The sequence below is a fragment of the Bactrocera neohumeralis genome, chromosome 3, assembly GCF_024586455.1.
Source record: "Bactrocera neohumeralis isolate Rockhampton chromosome 3, APGP_CSIRO_Bneo_wtdbg2-racon-allhic-juicebox.fasta_v2, whole genome shotgun sequence".
NCBI classification, from domain to species: domain Eukaryota; kingdom Metazoa; phylum Arthropoda; class Insecta; order Diptera; family Tephritidae; genus Bactrocera; species Bactrocera neohumeralis.
Window position 1 is genome coordinate 71,035,048 of NC_065920.1, and position 25,930 is coordinate 71,060,977.

Here is a 25,930-nt window from a genome sequence, read left to right on the forward strand (position 1 = left end):
GAACTCTCAGTGGAGATAAGATTTACTACAAATGAAGCCAATTTTAGGGTTCTTCATAAAACGTACTTACATTATATTATTATACAGTATAGCCCTTGTGGATCATCGGATAAAATGGGTTTCTTTTACGTTTTGAATATCTTTTCGGTTCGTAATAATCATGAAGTTCTTCAACAGTAATGAAAAAGTGGTAATTTACCCTTGTTTGTAGATTATCTTCGTCCAAACGTATGTAAATCTATGTTTAAGCGAGGTCGTAGGACAACTAATTTTACCGTCACGAAATCTTGACGCTATTTTGTGGAGAAAATTTGTAAGCTAAGAAAGAAACCAATCGCTGGTCCTTGCGACTTAGGAATTAACCAAATCCCCTCACATTACCACTAAAAAAAAAAACACGAAAGCCATCTCATTTTATTGATGTCAAAACGTGTGTATGTTTATTGGCCAATTTTCGTGTTTACAACACATCAACTTCACTCAGCACAATGTGTGTTTGTCGTGTATTCGTTTTTCCTGTAACATTTATTCTTGCAAAAATTTCAAAACGTTCGGTGCTGCCGCCAACAATGGACGCACTAGACGCAGATGGCTCGCAAACACACTTCCTATGACTCGTGTTCGCGACGATGGTATCTCAGCCGAAATAGAAACATCCTGTGGGTCGACAAATATTTGACTCACCACAGGGCTTACGACAATCAAGACATGAGCCATATGATCCGCTCGGTCCACACGGTGCACAGCATGGCCGGCAAGGTCCGCAGGGACCACATGGTCCGCAAGGGCCACATGGTCCGCAGGGTCTGCATGGCCCACAGCGGGGTGAGCAGCAGGAATATGAGCTACAGCAGGAATAACACATCGTCGCACGATTTCTTAAAGCTGTAGAAATTAATTTAAAGAATCTGTTCAACATTATAAATGGAGGTTTTACTTACAACTTAGTTTAGAAATTCCTGCGAAACAAAAAAGTTACAAACGAAAACTCTTTTGTGGCCTTTCTTCCTGACGAAAATTTTGGTATGACTGAAAACTTAAAATTTCAAGTGAAATTTATTTCAATGTACATATTTTATTTATTATTGTTATAGTGAATTGCAAAAACAAGTTTTAGCCTTTACTTAAAGGATCTTTGTTTCTTAGATCCTTAGTAAAACAAGCTACAGTTTGCTTAAGAACTATTAAGTAAAAGTTTAATATCAAGTCCTCCTCGGACCGATTGTGATCGAATACTATTTGAAGCGTATCTATTCGTATTCAGATGTTATAATTATCACATTTACGAGAAAGGCCGGGAAAACTTTAGAATACCGTCATGCGATTTCGTAAGGGCAACCTTGCTGCGCACAACCCATTAAATATCTTAACGGATGGCTCGAAAATGGGGGATGGTGTAGGTGCGGGAATATTTTGTCCACAGTCAGACATATGACAGCCTGTTAAGCTGCCGGACCACTGCAGTATATTTGAAGCAGAGATCTTTGCTATTGGGAAAGGCAGAGGAGCTCTATGCTATAATGCTTCAGTAGATAACTTCTCAATTCATAACTACGTTGACAGACAAGCAGCAATCAAGGCAGTAATCTCGGTTCGCATATCGGCCAGAAGCAAGCAAGCGACTTCACTTCTACCGGGCCCTATGTCACAAAGGCATCGCCGGCAATGACATAGTGGGCGAAACTGCTAATAGTGATGTACACCTGTCATCCAGTAATGTAACCGGCATTGCTAAGCCCATATCTTTACGACAATCTGGACAAGAGCATGGCAAGAAAATTAAATTTCAATGGAATGATCTATCAGGATTCAATACTGAAAAAGTCATGTGCAAAGCGAAAGATCAAAATACACAAATTTCCTACTCATTCTAAATAGAAAAGACTGTGGGAACATGATTCTAATGCTCATTGACATCACAGTCTGGTGGCGGCACACGTCAGCAGGCATGGTGATGAAGATGACTGCAGAAATGCCAAGAGCAGGGCACCAGGCGACCGATGTAGCAGCTCTTGTGGTCACACGATTTAAGAAACTGGAAGATGTATCGGTAGTGAGGCCGCAGAACCTGTTTAAACTCGTCAAGCGCTGGCATCCTGAAGGATGACTACATCTCATGAACTCCGATCCCACTGGCATCGCTAAGGATCAAAACAGGTCTATGCGTCGTTCATGAGCCTTTCTCAATAACCTAAGCGAAATCCATAAAACGAAGAAAAAATGCGGGTAGATAAAGGGTTTAGTGAGTTTGAGAAAAGGACAGATAAGATAGATGATATATTAAAGCTGACCATGAGGGAATCAGTCGAAATCAGATGTACTTCGATGTGATGATATGATATGAGATAATGTGAACGACTAGGCTATAAGATGAGACATGACAAAATGAATTATAATGAGATGAACTGCTAGACAAGCGAAACTGAGAGAAGAGTTGAATAAGTTGAAGTAATAATAATAAAGATAAGATGGAAAAAGATGAGGTTTACAAGGAGGGCGTAAGATAAGTTGATGCGAAATGAGATTGTATAAAATTGGTAGACTGACTTGATATATGACGAAATATGGTTAGAAGAGTTGCGATGCTTTAACATAGATATCAATCGTTACTGGCTTGTTGGCATAGACCATAGACTTGACGTAGCGCCACCGGAAATAGTCTAACGCCGTCATATCGCACGACCGAGGCGGCCAATTGACTGGGCCATTTCATGAGATAACACGTTCACCAAACTTGGTTTTCAATAAATCGATTGTGAAATTCGCTGTATGGCTTGTGGCGTCTTCCTGTTGAAACCTTATATTGTCCAAGTCCATATCATCCAATTCGGTCCAAAAGTGTTCGGTTATCATTGAGCGGTAACGTAGGTAATGGAAGAAGTACGGCCCAATAATGCCGCCGGACAATAAACCGTACCAAACCGTAATTTGTTCGGGATGCAATGTTGACTCATGGAGTACTTTTGGAGTACCGAGTTTCGATAGTAAATTCAAAAAAATAAAATACGTTTTTCGTTGTTGGAACGTATATGTATCTCTCTATTATAAAATGGCAAACTTCACTAAAGAGAAATGTCGGTAGAAAGAACGGGAAAAATGTGACGCGGTTTGCAGTCCCTTCGGTCTACTTTTGTAGCGTGTCTATTAAAAAAACCCGTTATATGCCAAGTTTCTTTGAGTTCGTCAATCCGTTTTGATCGCTGTCTTCCTCTTGCTTTAGCGATGAATGTGACCTTTACAAGTTTCGCCTACGCTCTTTTGTTGTCCCTTGTCATTACATGGCCGAGCCATCTTAGCCGCTGCGATTTGATAAAGTTATGACATTTTCACCTTGTATAAGCTGATCTAGTTCATTCTTGTTCTTTACACGCCACTTGTCATTATCTTTTACTGCTCCAAAGGTTTTTCTTAGGATCTTTCATTCGAAGGCTTGTAGTTTGGTTTCTGCCTTTTTGATTATCGTCCATGAAGGTGGCAGTTTTATCTTCGGCGAACTGAAAGTCAAACCCGAAACTGACATTAGCTGTCTCACTCAATTTGTGATCGGCTAAAAGCGCTCTATTGATTTGTAAGGATCTCATGATCTATTAAATATAGGAGTTTTTTTGGGTACAACAACGGATTCAGCTGTATAAGAGAGGGAGCGATCTTTTAACCTAACCTTATTGTTAATTGGACGATTAGCTCGTAACAAGGACGGCAGAATCTACAACTAGACAAATTAAATCGAATATTCTAGGGCCCCATTCCGTATCTCGATTCGAAAATGTATGTATTCTATTTTAAATTCGGATCTACCTAACTTGGTGTGATAAAGCAATGAAAGAGTTGGTATTATATAAAAACATTTCCCAAAAATCTTAAGCCCAAGAGAGCCAAAGACGTTTAACATTGTTCTCTTGTCACTGGCTACGCAAAAAGCAACTCTGCAAAGTCTTCAGAAAAGATTTTCCTCCTCAAAACAAAACTCAGTACGTTTATGTTTTTGAGTATTTTGCACACTTTTATTTACAAAATCTCAAAAATTAAAAAATGATATTTTATATTTAAATATTTTTATATGATTTTTGTGCCTTTCACCTTGCAGTTCACATGTTTATAACGAAATACACTTGCCATTGGAATTCACCCAATTCATTGCCCAAATCGACGCTGCGTTTCTTCATTAATCTTCATCTGCTTGCTTTGCTGCGTGCGCTCGTTTGCATTGGTAACTTGCTTTAACAACATCTACGCCCATAACACGAAGAGCCGTAACACGAACTGCCACACGGCTGACACGAACCCCACGGCGCACCACAAGGCGTGCATGGACCTATGGCACCGCATGGTCCTATACAACCCCATGGACCGAAGGGGCCATAAGGACCACAAGGAGTCGGTCGATAGCACCAGCAAGGGCACTGCATTAGGTGAGGGCTGAAGTCTACGAAAAAAAAAAACAATTTGGAATAATTAAAAACTATTTGCCGTATGTCACGAATTACTCACGTTTTTAGTTAGCGCAGAAATTTCTAACAAAAAAATTCTCCGTGCCAATGAGGTGTTGTTTACCTTCGGAATTTTTGAAATTTTATGAATTAAAAATGATCGTCTTTGACAATTAATGCAGTTACTCGGTGATTTTTAATTTTCAATCTACCTTTGCAAGGTGTACTCTTTTTATTCTCTTATATCTTCATACAAAATATCAAATGAACAAAACGACACATGGCAATTGCAGACGCATTCTTTGAAATCTATTATGTAACCGCTTGATCGACTCGCTGTCCAATGATCGCCATTACTTGTCAGCGCTTGTTGCATTTGAAATTCTATTTCCAACCCAAGTGTCTCCATATTTCTACTAACTCGTTCGGCAACAATCCCGCCTCTGTACACACAGTCCCAAGGTTTGTACTCCACAGTTGCCCAGCAAGCGTTACCTTACTATTTAGTATTTTGGTTTCAGATAGCGGCATGGGTTCGGGCATTTGGAGCACGGGCAACCGAACGCACAGCAGCCCGGGTATGGATTGCAGCAGGGTCCGCACGTACCACAAGGGCCGCATGGACCGCGCGTTATACACGGACCGCACGGGCTACAGCAGGGACCACAAGGTCCGCACGGACCGCAAGGTGAGCACGGACTGCATGACGACGGTCCGCAGCAAGGTCCACATGTTCCACATGGGCCGCAGGGGCTGCATGGGCCACACGGTCCGCAGGGGCTACATGGGCCACATGGTCCGCAAGGTTGGCACGGTCCGCCTGGTCGGCATGGTCCACACGGACCGCAGGGGCCACAAGGGCCAGTCGGGCAACCATAAGAGCCGCAGCAACCGCAACAGGGAAAAGACATTTTGAGCTGTTTTGTCCAAGTAAACTATTGGAGTAAAATGTTGATTGGTATTTAGTTGTAAGCATATTTACAGTTGTTTTCATACCTGTTAGTTAGAAGATGATAATCGAAAAGCTCGTGTAATTTTGTTGTTTATGAAAAGCCGAAAATTTTTTGAATGATTTGAGTGATTTTTTCCTGAAAAACAATTAGTACAAATAAAATATTTCTCATTGAGCACTTGGGATTAAATTTAGAACAAGTGGTCATTTCTTATCCAACCTTTAGGGTAACGGTGAATTGGTGGATTAAGGGTAAAGTGAAACCTTGCTAAGGCTGGGTGAAGCAACCTTCGGGCATGTAACGCTATATTCCTTTAATGACATATTTGGAGTCCGTGAACGCGCTGCTCCCAAAAATGATGCCTTTCTAGCTGTAAGAAAACGAGTTTACTACACGGACTAACGAATATCTTCACGAGCTCGCCTTATACTATTAATAAGTTATACTTGGTATAACTTTTGACACCTTGGAGACTCAAGCTCTACACTCGCAATCATATTTGTACGTCTGACTAAACAGTTATCTTTCATAGAGTCATCCAAACTACGTGCAGGTGTTAGAGCGCAAGCGGAACTAGATAAAAAACGAATCGATTGACGTGGATTTGCCGTTTTCGAATTATTCTAATAGTTTTCTCCAAAACCGTTGCTTTCGAAAAGTAATATTCTCAAAGATCAAGTTTATACGATATTTTATATGTGATTCTAAACATAACATTGATCTCTCTTTTTGCACAAAGAAGACTCATACTAAAAAAAGTGGACATTTCACTGACCAGTCAGAGGTCTCAACGTTATGACCCTACAAGCCAAAAGAAGACGGAAGTGAAGAACACAACTGCGATAAACTAAATTCCTGTTCCCTTAGATCTCTGATCTACTTAGTACCACCATAAAAACTCCAAATTTTCTTCCTCTATGGCTGAGGTGTGAGTTTTATTTGTTCAAGCATTCTTGTGAACTATCTTAAAGTCATTAACAATTTTTTGTAGACCCTTTCGAAGCTGGCTGCAGGGCAGACTGTTCGGCATCAGCATTGAATTTCTTTGCGAATGTGATGGAGACTTCTTTTTCGCGCTGTACCGACTTTCGTGACTAACAGCGGAAGTGTAATGTGGCCGATGAAATTTGCCAGGATCCATACGCACCGCATCGGCTAGCTCGCTAGATAATAAGAAATGGACTTTCCACTTGTTCATGAGTGTTGGAAATCTACACGCTATAGATCGTGTAAAGTCCAGCGCCAGTTTTGTACCCTCATCTAGATGCCTACAATTACAAGTGCGAGCCCGTTGTTTGGGGGTTCATTAGTAAACTGTCATTTTAATTACATCATACTTAAGGGTTTTACTCGTCTCCAAAACTCTAGATGGTATGATCATAAGCTTTGTAGGTTTCTTCAAATCCTCGCTGGAATCCTGTCTGAAGCTGTGAGGAAAGCAATAACTCAGTAGTGTTTATTTGTTTTTTTTTTTTTTGTTTCAGAAGCTTACGTACACCAAGGACTCCTTCGAATCGTTTGGCATAAGCATCACCCGCGGTGGTGGATCACTTTCTGGCGCAATTATGATCTTCGCTGAACTATATTACAAAAGAAAAAGAGCAAATACGAGCATGTGAGCACGTCCAACTCAGTGTTTAGTTCGAGCGTCACCTACATTTGCGGGAGACTACATTCCGACTGCAAGACTAATAGTTTCGTTGGCTTCTGCTTTTCGATCTCGTATAATTTTTGCGATTGCCTCAGCCGGGATGTTAGTCACGCCCAACGTTGGTGTTGTACCCAATTTGACTGCGATTCACGGCTAAACGACTGGTTAGGCCCAGTCCAGGCCGTTGGATCTGGTTTTGGACCTTGTGGTGTGCATGTACGGCTGCAATAACCATTAGGACAACATGTATTACAATAGCCATTCTGGCAAGCGGAAGTAGACGAGCCATTTTTATTGTTGTAGCAGCGATCGCACATCCTGGGTTGGGCGTTCTTCAAATGGAAGAGCTGTGAGGTCGCAGAGGAAGATTAAAAGCAAGAATTAAAGGAAATTCAAATTTTAAAAACTAATTTTGTAACCTACGATTTTTTTGATGTAAACTTTTAAATTTTTAATGTTCTTGCTTAGCCGAAATATGAATGAATGGTTGAGAAAATTTTTTTCTGACAGATAATGCAAGGTTGTCTGGTATGAACAATGTTCTAACTTCGAAAATACTTTGGAGCAGCAGTGTTTCGACAGGACTTTTGCTCTATTTTTGACAAGATTGTCGAGAATTGGAACTTGTAAGAGCATATTGTTGGAAGATAGTGCATTTATTTCTATCCAATTACATACCTTACAATCTAGACCAGACCATACCTGTTTCGTGGAATCTGCATCTGGTGGCTCCTTCTCTGCTCATACAAGTGCAAGAAATTTGTGGGCCGGTGGTGTCAGCTCAAGTTTCAGACTACCAGATCTTTCAGCGGAGGTAGATCTACGGCTCCGAAGTCCAGCTTCCTTCAGAGGGGTGTGCATTCCCTCTGATAGCCGACCAACAATATTTTGCGCTCAAAACATGTCAAGAAGTGCATAACCTCATTAGTTTCAAGTTTTTTCTTTATTAGATTTGTCTGAGAACTCGGTCACAGCGGAATTGACGGATACTTCAAAGCCAATGAGTTCCAAGGTAGCACATCCTTATCCTAATTTCATCCGATTGGCACCGTGTCGGTTGTTTGATGTCTTCCCTTAGCGCTCTAAAGCCGCCCCCATGGGCTTCCAGTGAGCTTGGCAGGCGCTGATCAACAACCAGAGGTTGTGCAATTGCGAGTTCCTTCTGGCCCAAAGTGAGCAGTAAGAGGTCGTTCGGACTACGTGCACTTAGCAAAGTCAAGTTAGCAGCTATTGTACATAGGTGTTCTGAGACTGTCTAATAGGAACACACGCGGAAGAAAGGTGGGGTGGAATCATTTTGTCACTTACTTTGCTACTGCCCGATATTTCCCTGAATGAGTTCGAAATATCTCAGTAGACAAACCTTTGGAGAATCTAGCGAAGTGGTTCGGATTGACATTAACCGCTTCAATAAATTTGTGGCTCAAAACGCTTCGTGATGCACTTTAAAGAGTTTTTAGGTAACACAATGGCCAAATATTTGTCCAAGCGAAATCCATACATTTTTTTAATCCACCCTGCCTAAACTAACCAAATCTAATTATTTACTTTGTAGGAGTCATCGTCAGGGATCACATCACCTCCGTCTCCTGGAATTATTCATGATGCTGGACCTATGTGATATAGTGGAGGACACAAAATATAGGACCGCGTGCAAAACCTCAATTTTACGATCTTTCTACCCACGGGTCATTGCGAAGCATCCACATCTAAAATAAAAATTGGGACGAGACATCTTCTGTCTCCCAATCTTCCAACTAAAAACTTTGGGCAGTTGGGTTGAAATAAATTAGTTTTAATAACAAATTTCCAACTGCGGCCTCAATAAGTTTTTCCAATACAAAATCCACTTTAGGCTTTGTGTACGACTATTGCAAGAATTTTATTACCAAAACGAAACATTGGATTACCATTTCTAATAGGACATGGATCAGTTTTAAATGCTTTATATAAATCACAAGGAGCGCTAACAAATACTTATGTATTCAGTATATACAAAGTTAATCCCTCACGAACGAATGTACAACTGATTGATACAACAGTCTATGGATGTACATATGCGCTTGTTGCAACAAATTTTTTTCGCCCCAATACAATTCAAAACATGCATGAAAAACTCCTTTAGAGCGGATATTAAGCTGACATCAATTTTCCAAATTCAGTCCAATTTCAGAGGCAACATGGATTTGGACAACAGTTGGAGCAGGGATCGCATGGTGGTGGACAACAGCCTACTGGACAAGGTGAGGGACAGCAGGGCGGGTTCGGTGACGAATCTGGTATGCAAGGCGGTCCGTAAATGCCATGCGCTCCGCAAGCGGTAATCGGTCCATATGGTCCTATGGGTCCGTAAGGGCCACACGGAGCAACGGAAAAGCCGCAAGGTTCGCACATCTTCAATTGGCTTGGGGCTGCTGCTGGCGAAGTTGAGTGGGTTAGTCAAGAAAATATTTATTAAGTTTTTGCCAAACATAATTACCTTTTTCAAAAAAAATTGTAACGGACAAATTTTTTTGGATTTATTTTTAGTTAGAACAAAAAGTTTTGTAATGAAAATTTTATTACATTTTTATTTGACAATTAAAATATTGCATTGCTTTTTCATGTTTTGTCTCTTGCATATAAAGTGGTTTCAGGTTTCAGTATATCGTCAACCGATTGAGGAAGATTTCGCTTTAAAACCTATACCATATTTGTACTGATTTAGATTATGTTATGCCCTTCAAGAGTTTAGTAGGACTGCAATTACGGGTCATCGAAGCTGTGTGTAAAGGTCCTCAACCAGTCGTTGACCACTCTTCATATACCCTATGCGTGGAAAATCGGAGGAGTGGTCCCACTACTGAAACCTGGAAAACCCGCCAACATAGGGAAGTCCTATTGTCCGATAACTTTCCTCTCCCCAGTAGTGAAGACACTTGAGGCCTTGCTTCCCCCGAACTTTACACTCCACCTGAGCCTAGCAAACCACCACCATGGCTTTCGAAAAGTGCAGAGTGCCACTACAGCACTTAGCGCCATAAACGCCCAGATAGTTTATTGGACTTGTCAAAAGCCTTTGACACAGTTAATCACCTAACGCTACTTGAGGACATCTACGCTCCTTTCAGGACTGAAGAGGTGGACTATGAACTACTTGAGGCGTCGTCAATCATCCGTAATTCGAGGTAAAAACTGAAAACTGAGAAGAATTAAACCAGGGGTTCCGCAGTGGGAAGTCCTCTACCCGTTATTGTTTAACTTCTATATCTCGAAACTCCCACAACCAGCAGAGGGAGTTTCCATCACCTCGTACGCTGATAATTGCACGATTATGACGTCGGGCAAAGGTCTTCCGACTATTCTCGCTTCCTCGCTGCACGGAACTTAATATTCTCCTCCACTAAATCCTTAGCGACCATATTCACAAACTGAACGAAGAAGAACAGACTGGAACTTAATATTGCAGTCGATTACGTTAAGATTCCGACTGTCAATAACCCTAAAATTTTAGGTGTGACTTTCGAAAGTCTCTGCTTTTGCACTTCTCATACAACAGCGATTGTCGCCCAAGTACATCACCTGCTTGGAGCGGGACCGTCTTCTGGGAGCATTAAGAGGTCATTCCTCAACTACGTCGAAACATAAAACAATACGACAACCAGATTTCGACGCAAATAACTTCCGACAATCACTAACCGCCAATCAAGGTAGAGCCATTAACACCTCCGCTGACTTCCTGTTTGTGTACTTGGAGTCAAACCACCACCCATTACGAAAAGTTCGAGTTGAATCTTCGTTCTGGTTACTGTAGCAACTCCTACTTATCCAGAATAGACCCTGACATATCAAACATTTGTCCAGCGTGCAAAGAGTCCCCGCTTGACACTAGAAGCCCCTTTGCATGCCCTGCTCATTCTACTCATCTGACACCCTTCTCCCTTTGGTCCGATCCCGTCGAAATAGGACGTTTCCTGGATCTACCGTTGGATCACGTCGATGACTAATCTAATTCTTACCATCCTAACCGAGATAAGGTACCCGTTACAACAACAACAACAGCGGTAAGATTGCAAGAGCAGTACAAACAACAACAAAACCAAATGTTCTTGAGAATATAAAAAAATGTTCCACTTCAAATCGGATTCTTTGAGCAGATTTATTGCAAGTACTGAGGTTTCAATGTTTATTCCAAAATTTTACTTTATTTTCACTTAAAACTTCTTAATCCAAAAGCATAGTATACTAAATATTTGACTAAAATTAGTTCTGACGACAAGCTCCATTGCAGCATTTCGTATGTTACTGCTTAGCAGCAACACTTGGGTGGCGTATTATAGCAATGAGCCTTGCATGGACATGGCCAGCGGCAGCAGAAATCCGTACACTTCAGGTACCTGCAGGGGCAGACGCATGGCGAGCAGCAGCAAGGACTACAGCAAGGGCTACAACCAGAACACATTTTGTATGCGTTTGCCTAGAGCGTACCCTGAAATGTGAATTAGAGAGGCTTTGGGTGCTTATTAAAAACCCTTACTTACTTTTTTAGCCTTTGAAAAAAGTATAGACTGGAAATTTAGGTTCGTTTGTTGAGCCAAAACTTTTTGTAATGATTTTGAATTTTTTCTTTTTGAAAGATGAAAAGCTGAAAAATTGTAGACAGATATTGCAGTGAGTCCATGTTTGTTGCAAGTAGTTCTGTATCAGTGCATCATCTTGTCTTTCGCACTCAGGTTCCGCTCGTGCGTATACCTATATCATGGGGCCAACTTTACCACTTATTTTATTGATATTGGTTTTGACAATAGATTCCACAAAAGGTTCCAATGTTCTGAACATAGTCATAATCTCAACTTTGTCATTTTGTCTCCATTTTCACTTCGACATCATTATCGCTCCCACTAAAATTCGGTTTTCGTTTTTTTCCTTTGCAGATTTGTTCCTTACCAAAAAACGTAGATATATTTTCTTCTTTTGCTGAACATTCACTTTGGACCTGATTATAACGGCTTCGCTGGCTAGATCATGTTGTGCGAATGGATAAAAACACTCCAACTCTGAGAGTGTTCGACGCAGTACCCGCCGGGGGAAGCAGAGGAAGTGGAAGACGTCCACTCCACTAGAAATATCAGGTGGAGAAGGAACTGGCTTCAAATCTCCAATTAGCGCCAAACAGTGAAAAGGAAGAACGAATGGCATGTTGTTGTAAAGAAGATGAAGTATAGATTGCTATACCGTAGATACTGTCGCAGGACTCTTAAAGAAGCACCAGAAATACTAAAAGTGGAAGTTCTGACGATAAGTTTGGCTCCAGAAAGCATCTTCCATGCACTAAACTGAAAGACTATAAGGGAATATGTATATTCAACTTATCGAAGAACAGTTCGAAGTTTCTTATTATGTTAGCTATCATCCCTACCCTCCAAAGAAATAGAAAAAGGATAGTTTCCGCAATTAAAAAAAATCCTAAAATTAAAATCAACGAAAATTCAATGTCCAAACACAAAATCCCTAATGTAAGAAAACTCCCCAAACTCAAAAAAGAGCTCTAAGCAAAAGAACAATTAGAATACATTTTCGAATCGAGTTACAGAATAGGCCCCCTGATGATTCGCGGTCTTGAATTGGTCAGGTCAGAAGGCGTCAATGAACCAAACAGCGTTGGTGATTTTTATTTTGCTAACTTTGAATTTTAAGATCGGATATCTCAAGCCGAACCTAGATACAATTTCTTGGATTCCGCAGTAATATCATCAGACACTTCGACTACTGCTTAGAGTGTAATATACGTGGCAATGCAACTAAAATGATCCTCCATGTCATATTCTTGGAAATCTTTGAAGGATATATCTCCTGTTACTCGATTCTAACACTTGCCAGCTCAATAACTTTACAAGCTTAAACAATAGTCTTAATCGTTTTATCAGTCACAAACGGCTTGTGAGACTAATCTTTCGTATCACCTTTCCACAGCACAAATAAAATGTAAAAGTCACACTTTAATAAAAGCAGTTTCACTTTTATTAAAAAGAAAAAAGAAAAATGTAACCAAAAAAATGTGATATGTAGCTATTTTATATGGCTGCCTAGAACTTTTCTGGTCCGCTGTTGCTCACGTTGTTCAATAACAGAGATTTTCGTTGGGATCACAGTCAATTTAACTAAAAGTAAAAGAAATTAATTAATTTTGAAATAATTTATGACTAAATGCACGAATTACATAAATACCGATATTTTTGCCGTTCGCCGTTCATTTGTCATTTAGCCGCTTTGAATTAGTGGTGCTCTAAATCCCAGAAGCTGAATTGGGACTGAAGGGATATAGAAAATTAATTTCACTCCAGCTTTTAGAGTGGTTGTACTTACAAAAGCGGCGTAGAGACGTCTAGCAACGGCCACAGCAGGATCCACACGGGCCGCAGCCGCCACAAGGTCCACAGGGGCCACAGCAGGGTCCACAAGGACCACAGCACGACCCACAGGGGCTACAGCACGAGCTATAACAGGGACTACAGCAAGAGCCATAACAGGGACCGCAGCACATTTCGATGTTAGGTTAATTTCTGAAAGAAATACAAATTAATTTTTAACGGTATGCGAAGAATTATCACCATTGAAATAAAATAAATATCCTTTGAAGTTCTTAGAGGCATGTAAAAGAATACGGAGAAGTTACTTACTTTTGGTTGCAACGGAAATTTGGTAGCTGGTTTTTAGCCGAAATATTGTTTTGGAATGAGAATTTTTCCAAATTAATTTTACAAAATATTTTCTAGCTTGAAAAATTTTTCCATGATTTGCTTGGATTTTAAATATAAATACAAGACAAGTATTTTAATGAACAAGCATTAAATTCTCATATAATAAATATTTTCCAAAATGTCTAACCGTACGAAGAGTTCGAGCTGCAGAGCTGAATCGAGAAGGCACAATCATTTATAAGATCTGGCGAACGCCGATGATATTGATGTCATTGGCTTCAACAACCGCGTCGTTAATTATGCTTGCTGTGGTAGGGAACGAGGGCAAGACGAAATATGAAACAAACAGTCGTCTTGATAGTCAAATTTTAAAGTCGTAGAAAATTTCGTCTATCCTGAAACCAGTATTAACACCACTAACAATGTCAGCCTCGAAGTCCAACGTAGAATAACTCTTGTCAACAGGTGCTACTTCGGATTGATTAGGCAATTGAGAAGTAAAATCCTCTCTCGACGAACAAAAACCAAACTCTATAAGTCACTCATTATTCCCGTCCTGCTATATGGTGCAGAGGCTGGACGATGACAACAACTGATGAGTTGACTTACGAGTTTTCGAGAGAAAGGTTCTCCGTAAGACTTATTTTGCGCATTGGCAACGGCGAACACTCCTGCTCTGAACCGCCACATGAAAGTAAGGAAAGGTAGGCCTCAACGTCCTCCGTTGGAGAGATCAGGTAAAGAAGTATCACGAATTTTCGTATCTCGAATTTGCGCCTAATTGCAAAAAGAAGAAAGTAATATCAATTCCAGCCAGTTCGTGGAAAGTGTGACTACTGCGTTGTTTCAATTGCAGTCTGGTAAAAGTGAGACAGTTGAGAAGAATGTGTTTAGATTATTCCACCTCGCCTTCTTCCGTACAGTTTTTGCAATTTGTGTCCGAGAAGAAGATAAGTGCCCTCATCGCATATGAGCCTATTGAACTGTGTCCAATCGGAACACTTACAAGTCAATTGAGATTGACTTTGCTATGTGCGAGTAGTTTACAAGTTTACAGTTCCCTTGGGCCTGAAGGATTTCGCAGTCGTACCAGTTGTGGCTGTTGACCAGCGCTTGCCAAGCCCAGTGGAGATCGATTGGTCCAGCGCTAGAACGCAAAAGGGCATTGGATAACCGATTCGCTTTCAATTGAATGTAATTGAGGTAAGAATTGCGTCCCTAGCAATCTCAACCGGTTTTCAGCAGTTTCTGGTATTCCGTTGTAAACGAGCACACATACAAGTCTAATTGGACACACTGCAATTGGATAAATTTTGCGACAGTTAGCGAGCTAGAAAGTGTAGCCACTCGTTTGGAAACTCTTACGGTTCACATCTTACAAGAGGATGTACTTCGTAGCAGTCGCTCCTGTCAGGTTATTCACTACCTTGCCGTGCTTAGGAGATCCACCAGCTTTCCCTCCTTGCTTTGAACCAAAATGAAAAAGCTCAATACAGATCTTCTCCAGCGGCTTTATCCGACCCGCAGAATGGAACCGCCATGCAATTCTGGAGTCATATAGTTTATGATCAAATAGTGGATAAAAAACAATGTGTCTCTGCTTTAAGCAATGACCCAAATCTCTCAGGTTCCATAAGTGTAACAGCGATGTAACCCGTTTTCAAAACACCTCCTAACTAAGTCTATAAGTCGTGGCAAGCGTATGGAAAGGCACTGAGTGCCATTGATAAAGCAATGATCCATAAAGCGTTATTGTCTTAACTAAGATTTCATAGAATCAGAACACCACCTTTGTTGATAGGCTCTACTTCTTTCCAGTTGCTCTTCTACAACAGGGTAATCGATCGATGCCTTTCTCAATCTCTCACGATGGAGCTTAGTCTATTAGATAATCGAGGATGGGATTTTGAATCTTGATATGAAATTTTAAGTACTTTCCTGAGTCGATCGAGGTGGAAGATATCACAAAAAAGAAATTGGAATAAAATAAATAGCATTCTCTATGAACTCTTTGTTTCGAGAGCTACTGGTTCTATTGGATATGAATTTAAAATGGGAGGTTGATTCGACTTCAAACAGGTATAATATGTATTGGAATGATAAAACCTGAGATGATGAGCGGAGAGGCTCCGTCAGTTAAATTTTGATGTTAGGAGACTCGTTTTGTGAACTATAAAACGGTCAACAAACGACACATTTTCAACTGATGATAATGTATTCAACGCTTAGGAATGTGAGCCGTCTCACTAACCTTAGAATGGGAATGGGTATGTCCGAGGTATTCTATTGCAGTCGTGTGGATTATAAGCGTCACACTTAAACTAGGTTGTTATCTGATTGGTTCGAATAAGTCTGTCGGGATCAACGCTTGGACTGCTGTTGAAAACAACGAAGTCAGCCAAAGAAGCTCATTCATTTACGAGCACCTTTATGTTTATAGAACGAGTGAAAGAAATATTTTTTTTTATTCAATGAAGAAGGAAACCACCATCTAGTACTTTATTAACATTTGCTTTTTCAAGGAGTTTCGGATGCATCTTGTTAAATCACATATATACATACATATGTAGATGCATCGCTGTTTAAATGCGAACACTAAGGAAAAGCAAATACACAATTTTCGTCGGCGCCAGAAGTTGTGACATTAACCACGCTTGAGTTCCGCAGGAATCGCTCTCGCTTCCTTTATCACAGTGCTATATGCTGTTTGCCTTTACATCATTGAAACCACTATTTTGTATGTAAAGTTAGTGTGGTGTGTAAAATGATGTGAAGTGCCGTAAACGACCCGATCAGAAGAAATTGAAAACACCGGCGTACGTCCAAGGAGGGCTGTCCATAGGACATGCCGCCCTGCAATTATTGCCCGTTTAAATCTGAAAGGAAAGGATCGTGAAAGACATGCTCGGTTACGATAATTCCGCGTTTCCTACTTACGTAAGAGTTCAGCAGTGCCTGCTAACATAGTCTTCGGCACAAGGAGTGATGGCATAAATCTTGTAATCCATTGCGTTTAACGCACATGCAAGTGCAATGTATACCACAGAGTATACCGCGTGGACGATCGCGCGTGGGTCCTAAAATCAGATAGAGAACCAAAATATCAGAAAATTTAAACACACAGTCGAAAGAGACGGTCGCTCTATATGTGACCACCACCGTTTTGAGTGCCATGTTGCGCGCAAAGCCGTTAGCAAGGTGGGTTTCACGCAGCCGAAATCCACCTTGACAGTTTTGCGCGCATCAAGGTAAATTCGCCATGATGAAACTCACCTTGACAATAGCTAGTTAAGTCACTTTAGGCTTTTTAGATTATTTGGTTTCGCATACGTTCAATTAATTTAGAAAAGGTCCATTCTTCTCCAAAAATAAATATGAAATCAAAATCGAATTATTCGCAAACAAGACTATCATATACATAGGCATGTATATATGTATGTATTTAACACGACGGGCCACAAGGATTGCACGGTGGGCACGGTCCACATGGTGCACACGGTACTTGTGGGCCGCATGGCCCGCATGGGCCACATTGTGTATTCCACGGTGTCGGCGCACATGGATAGCATGTGCCGCACTCGGGCGCTTCGTATGGACATCCTGGCATGCAGGGACTGCAGGCACCGCAAGGTCCGCAGGGTCCACATGGGCGACTACGTCGGCCGCGTGGCCCACAAGGTCCACAACCTAGACAACATGGATCGCACGGCGGTGGTACATACGGACCCGAAGGCATTGTCAAACCACATGGTCCACAATTGGGTATACAGCATGGTCCGCAGGGTCCGCATGGATTACACGGTCCGCATGGCGAGCAAGGGCTGCCACAGGGTCCACAGGGGCCGCAAGGGCCGCAGGGGCCACATGGTCCGCAAGGTCCGCAACAAGAATAGCATGGATCGCACATTCTGATATGTTGTTGTTTTGTTTTTTTTTTCGAATTCTATAAAAGAGTATTTGTAATTATTATCTTGTTGGAAGCTGTGGTAAACCATGTGACTTACTTCAAAAAGCTGCCTTAAGAGAAAAATGCACAGAAAATTTGGAAGTGTTTAGTTTAAAAATTTTGATCTGAATGAAAAAATATGATATTTGGAAAACTTTGATTAAAATTTGTATGTTATTCCAGAAAGTGATAATTTAATGCAACAAGTACAAGAAAGTTAATATATGGTTTTCGGTCCATCTTGGGTCTCAGCAAGTTGTTAAAGGATCGTGCCCAGTGACAACTAAAAGAGGAACGGTTTGCTGTAGACTTTACGTGAGTTTACACAACTTCTTTCAGAAGTATTAGCCAGCAGTTAAGTTGGGCTAGGTTAAGTTCGTTGGCTGATCCAGAGGTCGCGCTTGGTTTCCTACATACAATCCCTTGTGAAACCATAAAAATTGAACTTTTGCATCCTATTTTATTCCCACAAGCTTCGTGAGGTAACTAAGAGAACTCCTGTATCTGATCTTATGCCCATAAGCTTCATGGGATGTTAAAGAGTGTGATCTCGTAAATACGTGCGAATGATTCAGAGATCGCACTTGGACTTTTATATACAGTCTCATTGTGAAACCATAAAAATAGAACTCTTGTATCCGATTTTATGCTCTTCTGCATCCGATATCATTCCCACAAGCTTCGTGAGCTATCTGAGAATGTGAGCTCCAAAGTGTTTAGGCCTTGACCTCACAAGTGTTCAAGTTTTACTGTCTCGTCTTCTTCTATACAGCTTCTACTGTTCATATTCTTCTTAATTCTCATTTTTGTGAAGCTCTATAAAGCAACTGTCTTTTTTATTTACTACAGAAGATCCTGCGCCCCTTTGTGAACGGACAATATCTGGTGGTGCTTGCTTTCTTAATAGAAGCATGGTTATCTAAAATCGAAGTAAGCTGATTCGATTGACTATTTATCAAAGAAATGAAAATGTAGATTCAAGCGTGCCCAATTGCAGTACCACTGACAGATCGTGAAGGGTCTTGACGCAATATTTCACCCTCTCTGGCAGTAGTTACGAATTTTGTTGCTCCTCCGATCGATGCAGTGGCTTTATGCTTATTTGAAAGGAAAGGGCAAGAAGATTAAAATCTACCCAAAGATTTTCCTGGCCAGCTTCGAGCCTCACGCTAACAATCAATCGATTCATGACGAAACGACGAAGATATACATACATATATTGCCTGATCTATAGCACTACAAAACATATTTAGTACTAGATGTGTTTCTTTTAGTTGGTATACTCGCACTCCTAATTCCAGATATTGCCAAGTGTCAGAGCTACTCGGTTCAATTTAGTGTAGTCCCTCTAATTTTCGAGTGAAAATCGGTATTCGGAAGTCAAGCTTAAAGACCTACAACTTTACAGTACGGTTGACCTTCCGAAGTTGTATAAAAAAATACGATTAAGCGCTCGAACGAGCCCTATCGTATTGCCACTGGCAGGTCATGAAGGCTCTTGGCGCAATATTTCACGATCTCTGGCAGGAGTAACGGATATTTTGGGTCCGCTGTTCGTTGTTGCGACTTGATGCTATTTTCAAATGAAACAGCAAAAAGCAGGCCGGGAAGCTTCGAGCAACACGATGAATATCAAAAGAAAACACCACAAAGTATATAGTCTAATCTATAGTACGACAGAATATATTTAGTACTAAATGTCTTTCGTTGATTGGTATCCTCGTATTTTCAGATATTGTGAAATTTCAGACCTACTCGGTTCCATTTTGTGCAGTCCCTCTAACTTTCGAGCGAAGAGCAATATACGGTATGAAGTATGTTGTCTTAGATATTGTCGTTTCATAAAAAACTCGAATACCATCTAGCTTAAAGATTCTTTACTCTACGGTAATAGTACGCTTACTCTCCAGGGATAGTAAAAAATATGATTTATCAATGGAACTTGTAAGTTTATTTGTAAAAATTTGAGCAACTGGATGAGTTTATATGAAAATTGGATGTTTGAATGTTATTGTTAAGGTTCATATTTGTACCGGAGTTGATGCTGACCACAGATCTGAGGTCCTTATAGTGCAGCGATTATAAACAACCTATTTTACAAGATAAAAGTTATAGAATTAGGTTCCGAAATGTATACTTTCCACTTAACTTACATGAGTACGATCTGGGTGTATTGAGGCAATTCCACATTTGTGGAAAGAGTACACGACTTCTTATAAGTTTTCCACTGCAGCTAAATGTTGGTGAGTAAGTCAACGCATATGGTTTTCCACAGCCACAAGAGCATGTCTTACAACCAGAGTCTTCGCATGATGAGCATTGCACATTTAGTAGGCATGGTCCCAGACCACAACCGATACATGAAGGCCACGTACTAAAGCCTGGATTGCACATGCTGAGCTGGTACTATCTGAACTTTTTAAATTGAAACGAAGACTTGGTCTCGGTGCGCTTTTTAGACGAATAATTTAGAGTTTAGTCATTAGTCGGTTTGCCGGATGAAGTGTTGATTAAAAGATTGAATTTTCGTATACACAAAAACGGATTTATTTCGTATTATGACTTGAGCAGCTAGGTGCCATTGATTAGTAATTTAAAATTAAAGTCGAAAGACAAAGTTCATATATCCTGGTGGATACCAATTATTCTGATTATACCAGGTCTCTGGGTACAAGTATTGATAATATGCGTTAAGTTAGGTTTTAGGGTTGATACAAAATCGATGCATCTCACTTGGACAGATTTTAGGCCTTTGTATTACCCATAAACTCCTAACACAAAAGGTGGATCCTCATCAATCAATGCCAGCAACTTCGCTAGGATTGCCACAGGTGTGTGTCTACCTAGGTATGACAAAAGCTGGGAAATAGATAAGGAAATTACTGGATTATTCCACCTCGTCTTCCTCCATATAGCTTTGGCAAAGAACAACTGACAGTATTTAGCAGCCCAACGTGTAAACCTATTCGGAAGTGTATATTTATATTAGAATATTTTAATTGTGGCGATATTGCCTTTGCCAATAATTTGGATGACCTCTTACGGCTCACTTCGAGCCAGAAGGATTTCGCAGTCAAATAATTTTTGGTCGCTGACCAGCCCGTGCTGAGCTCACTTTCGATCAATACCAGCGCTAGAACGCAAGAGGACATCGGAAAACCGACTTGCTTTCAATCAAATGTAATTGGGGTATGAGTGCCGACCCTAGCCAGCTCCTTGGCTAATTTGGAGCGCACATTCAGCGAGATCAAAGCCAGTATAGCCGCTCGGCTGTCGGAGTGAATGCGTATCTCTCTGAAAGAAGGTGCTCTTCGGACATCTACCGCTGCCTTATGACAACCACCTCTACTGAAAAGACACTCCAGTGATCTGGTTGTCTGAAACTAGAGTTCCTACCTACTCGCTCTTTTCGCCTCGATCCCTGCACCCCTTCTTCAATGGTTGACAAAGTGTGTGAGCTGAGAAGGAGACAACAGGACAGGATTCTGCAGTGCAGTGATATTAGTTGGATAATTTCTCTGTTCCTTGCCCGGGGCTTCTCATATACCCATCTTCCTCAAGTTAATGGCAGCCTTAGACGCCAAGCACCTACCGACGTAAGTCCGTAGGTGCAACGTGAATAATGGCATTGAGTACTTTTGTTTTGGTGGCCCTTAGTACCATTGTACCATTCCAGATAACGACGCCATAAAACATTATTGGCTTAACTACGGTTTCATAGAGCCAGAGCACCACTTTTGTTGAAAGGCCCCACCTCTTCCTCTATAATTGTATAAGGCGACAGATGTTTTCCTTACTCTCCTCGACATTTGGCTTCTATGAGAGCTTCATACTATGGACAAAATCCAAATACTTCAACCTGTCCTCCGATGGAAGGATAGAACCTCCAGTGAGAGGAGACCATACATAAACCTAGCACACCGTACAATCATTAGAATAAAGATTCCGGAAGAGTTGCCTGATGAATATCGATTTAAAACGCTATTTTAAGTTCAATAGAAATCTGATAAGCATACAGGTTTTATCTTGAATAAGCTGAAACAATTAAGGAACTTTTACAAAAGAAGATATTCTAAAGATTAGTCAAGGTTGGTTTATTGTTCCAGGTTTCTTTCTAGTCTTTTAATTCAGAGAGTTTCAGTAAAACGTTCCAAAACTCATCTTCCATCATCAGTTTAATACGAAGAAGGTACTTCAACACTTAACCACCACACGAAAGTAGTTCGAGGTAGTAATATTCTTCAGGATAGTTTTTTGAAATTCCAATATCATAAAGTGCAACACTTACCACCAAATATCAAGCATTTCGAGTCAAGTCGACAAGAAAATTGCATTGTTATAGAGTTTTAATAAAAATAGCCACTACCAAGCTTTTATTAAAAAAAGAAAAACAAAAATTTTCGAAAGTTTGTCAAAGTACTTAAACGTGAAAAGGATGTCTCGCACTGAATTTAATGAAACTCCTCACTTCCTTTTTTTCTTGCTCTCTTTCGGTCTTTTCTTCGTTTTACATCGTACTTTTCTCTTTGCGTACGCATTTTTAGTTAACGTGTTCCCATTGGAATCTCTCGTATTTGTGGAATTTTGATATATATACATTTATAATGGGACTGCAGCGTCCAAATCGTTACCATTTCGATGCCTTCGCGCGAGTATTGGATTCGTTACACAACGACAATAATGTATTGTTGTCATTATCCTTTATCAGTCGTAAAAGTAATCTGCCTTAGCTTCCTTCCTTAGAATAATATTTAAAAACCACCTGTGTCGGAGAAGAGAAAGAGAATAGAGAGAATCCGTTAATATGCTGATATAAACAACTACTTACAAAACGCTAAGAAACTCAGAGAGAGAGAGAGAGCGACAATAAAAACGAGAGAGAAGAGCAACAATAGGTAGTGGTACGATACAACTCTGCTGAATGTGGAACTTTGCGATTTTCATTAAAAAGTTAAATCAAATTTAAAACGGAGAACACAGAAGTGTCGGTTACACGTAGCTTCATCAAGAGACATTCTCAATAAGAATCGCTGTAGCGAACAAGATCTTCTCACAACGTGTACAGTTACTTCGAGCTTTCACACTTTAGCGACTACGCGAAGATTGCGCCTGCCAAGTTTGGAATAAGACATATCGGTGTGTTGTCCCATTGTATACTGATTTTCTGGCTTAGGGCCATAGCTAAATCCAATTATGCGTAAACCTGACGGTAAATTCCCTTAAAAAAGAAATGCGGAAAAAGTTGGATTTAAAAGCAGAAAAACTGACGAGATTTATTAAGAAACTTTGCGTGGGATTAAGATTGCTTTTCACTTAGCTGTAGTGAAGAGAACGAAAATGCTGGGATGACTACAGTAGAGGTCACTGACTTTTGAAATTAGTATGAAAAGTCGAGCGCTTAAAACAAGCAGAGCTTCAGAGCTCCAGAATCCCACATTGCTGACAACCGAAATTCAAAGAAACTTTCAATTTCAAATTGGAATGAAGAGTCGAGCCCTGAAAACAAAATTTATAAACAGCTGGGTAGAACTTCAGAGCTCCGGCATGCCACATTGCTGAGTAATGAAATTCAAAGAACGTTCGGACTTTTAGTATATCTGGAACCCCACATTGCTGGCTACTTTAACACAAAGAAGAAACTGGAAATCACCTCGTACATAAATCTCCTATTGAACAATTCAAATAAATGGATTTGCAGTTCGAAATGTTAGAACTTTTCGAAAGGTAACCCCCCTTTTGTTTGACGATCCTCAAAAAAACTGATTCGGAACTAAAACTAGTAACGTAACTAATTTGGAATACTTACATGGATATGTTGGAGGCGTATTATTACAATTCCACACACACGGATTTGGGACACCAGCTTCCACAATTGGTGGACAACAGCCTGGTGCCGGTGGACATGGTATCGGAGCTGGTGCACCACATGGTGGATTCGATGCACCACAACAAGCAGTATCACAACACGGAGAACATGACGGCCCACAGGGACCACAAGGACCACAGGGTCCACATGATGGGCCACACGGTGCACAACCACCACAGGCTCGCGCACATAATGCGGCGGTTTCCTTGCAACGCATTCGTCTATTATTCACACCCATTGTCATATTGGCATAGCGCAGTGGAAACGAGGCTGGACAGCAATTCGGAACGGGGAAGCACATACATGCAGCACGCCCCTGGCAAAGCGATCGCGGACATCGGTCTTGCAAGCCATTTCTTTTGATACAGTCGCAGGTAGTGTACATAATTCCACAACGCAATTCGCGACTACGACACGCTCTAGGCTAAAATGTGTGAAGTGTGAGAGAGTAATGAGAGAAGAAAAGAAACAAAAAGGAAAAGTGTGCATGTGTGTGTGCGGGGAAGAGAAGGAAACAAATGACACTCATTAGACTGGTGGTGGTGAGCATACTGTTATCGTAACCTCGTACGGCGCAAACCATATCAAGGTGGGTTTCACGATAATAGAATCCACCTTGATAGGTTTGCGCGCATCAAGGTAAATTCGACATGAAACTCACCTTGATAGTGGCTAATTAAACGAAATTTTGATCCAAAATATATAATCTCAATGTTTGAAGCTTGTATAAAATGTTGGTATGTGAACGAATCTCAAAAGTTGCTTGTATCAAAATTAATTATTTCTAAAACATTCGTCTTAATACTATTAAAGTTTGTTGGGTTTGCATAAATTGCTTTCTTTTTGGTCTTGAAATGGACCACAAAACTTAAATGGCGTGCGCAAAGCGCTTATGATCCGCAAGAGCCGTTCGCTGGCATTGTCGGACATGCGAATGCCGTTTCATCTTCGGCCGCCTCGAATGGACCACAAGCGCCTCCACCACCGCCAGGACCAAAGCAGCCGGGAGGCATACCACAGGGTCCACATGGTGCACAATTTGGTACGAAGCAAGATGTACCGCAAGGTCCACAAGGTCCGCACGGACCACATGGTCCGCATGGTCCACATGGTCCACAGGGTCCGCAAGGGCTGCATGGTCCGCAAGGGCCACAAGGTCCACAAGGGCCGCAAGGTCCGCGGCACGGCGAGCAAGGTCCACAAGGACCGCAAGGTCCAGACGGCTTGCACGGGAAGCATCCGTTCGGTTCACAAATCGGATATTGATTGGTCGAAAAGCATGGCAATGCACCGCAGGGTCCGCACGGTGAGCACGGTCCCATTGGACATGGTGGACATGCTACGCTCGGCTTGTAATTAATCGGTCCGGTGGGATAGCAACAATATTCACGTGGCGGCGGTATATCAATTGTTTGCGGCTTCGGCTGGCATAATATCGCTTGGCATACTTCGCGCGGTTCGCATATACGTTTCGGATAGCAAACCACATAGGGATCGGGCACCATCGATGGATAGTAGATCACCCTTGGCTCGCGGACCATCTGTGAGACCCACGTTAATTTCGGTACTTTTATGACACGTGTTGTATCCACAACTTTGGGTATGGTTATTTGGCGACAACGATTAACAACCATCGGTTCTGGTACTATTTTCTCATTGAAGACGACACGCTTGCGACAGATCAGTCGTGGCGGTTGTTGTACTGTTATGCATTTCGGGCATGGCGGCGGTACGCGTGGCGCGCACTGCGGTAGCGCATCCAAATGGGCGCCTGTATAGCATTTTGGCGAGCACTATATCCATTTTGAGGTTAAATCCGTGCCAGCGTTAATCCAAACGAAGTTTTTCGAAACATGATTTTGTTGTTGATCGCCCGTGTTGAGTTGTTGTTCCAATTTAATTTAGGTTTTTATTAGCAATTGTTGGTTCGCAATTTTTTGTGGTTGTGGTTGGTTGTTGGTTGGAGTGGAAGAGCAAAAAATGTGAAATTTCTGTTTGCTACACAATTTCGAGGCAAAGGAAATTTGCAAAGGCGTGTTGACGACGTGTTGTTGTCAACGCCGTTGACTTACCTCAAACGGTGCACAGCATGGATCGCAGGGGCTACAGGGCCCGCACGGCCCACATGGGCCGCAAGGCGATGGACACGGTCCGCAGGGAGAGCAGCAAGGGTCGCACATTTTGAGACGTGTTTTTTAAATTTCTGCAAACGAAAGCGCATAGTCGTTGAGGTTTGGACTCTAAACCATGGTTATTGCCAATAAAATACTTACTTTTTAACTTTTTAAAGAAAATAAGTTCACTTGAAATTTAGATACAGCTAAAAGGGCTGAAAATTTAGAAATGAATGAAAAATTTTTGATAGAACTTTTTGAAATTTAATTTATTTTGCCATGTCTACGTG

The 25,930-nt window shown here is 41.1% G+C and overlaps 1 protein-coding gene and 4 long non-coding RNA genes across 7 annotated transcripts; all 5 read right to left on the reverse strand.

Moving 5' to 3' along the window:
• Positions 1-409: 409 nt before the first annotated feature.
• On the reverse strand, positions 410-1,057 carry LOC126753037 (uncharacterized). Its single transcript, XR_007666079.1, has 2 exons — positions 942-1,057; positions 410-885 (listed from the first exon to the last, which is right to left on the reverse strand). It is a non-coding gene; the product is annotated as an uncharacterized LOC126753037 (long non-coding RNA).
• A 2,919-nt stretch (positions 1,058-3,976) lies between these two features.
• Positions 3,977-5,495, reverse strand: LOC126753038 (uncharacterized). The gene is made up of 4 exons (XR_007666080.1): positions 5,427-5,495; positions 4,643-5,365; positions 4,492-4,554; positions 3,977-4,426 (listed from the first exon to the last, which is right to left on the reverse strand). It is a non-coding gene; the product is annotated as an uncharacterized LOC126753038 (long non-coding RNA).
• Positions 5,496-11,153: 5,658 nt separating this feature from the next.
• LOC126753035 (uncharacterized) lies at positions 11,154-11,681 on the reverse strand. The gene is made up of 2 exons (XR_007666077.1): positions 11,555-11,681; positions 11,154-11,502 (listed from the first exon to the last, which is right to left on the reverse strand). It is a non-coding gene; the product is annotated as an uncharacterized LOC126753035 (long non-coding RNA).
• A 1,324-nt stretch (positions 11,682-13,005) lies between these two features.
• Positions 13,006-13,772, reverse strand: LOC126753036 (uncharacterized). The gene is made up of 4 exons (XR_007666078.1): positions 13,694-13,772; positions 13,380-13,576; positions 13,234-13,324; positions 13,006-13,174 (listed from the first exon to the last, which is right to left on the reverse strand). It is a non-coding gene; the product is annotated as an uncharacterized LOC126753036 (long non-coding RNA).
• An 8,227-nt stretch (positions 13,773-21,999) lies between these two features.
• On the reverse strand, positions 22,000-25,888 carry LOC126753030 (keratin-associated protein 5-5-like). Of its 3 annotated transcripts, none has more exons than XM_050464136.1 (4): positions 25,800-25,888; positions 25,599-25,729; positions 23,467-23,950; positions 22,000-22,422 (listed from the first exon to the last, which is right to left on the reverse strand). In XM_050464136.1, exons 2-4 carry the CDS (start codon positions 25,704-25,706, stop codon positions 22,412-22,414), a joined length of 603 nt encoding a protein of 200 aa, XP_050320093.1. In that variant the 5' UTR covers positions 25,707-25,729; positions 25,800-25,888; the 3' UTR covers positions 22,000-22,411. The 3 variants fall into 3 exon arrangements, with proteins under 3 accessions (XP_050320093.1, XP_050320092.1, XP_050320091.1); XM_050464135.1 differs by lacking the exon at positions 22,000-22,422 and adding an exon at positions 24,587-25,319 and having other exon boundaries at positions 23,856-23,950; XM_050464134.1 differs by lacking the exon at positions 22,000-22,422 and adding an exon at positions 24,542-25,319 and having other exon boundaries at positions 23,856-23,950.
• Between the last annotated feature and the right edge of the window lie 42 nt (positions 25,889-25,930).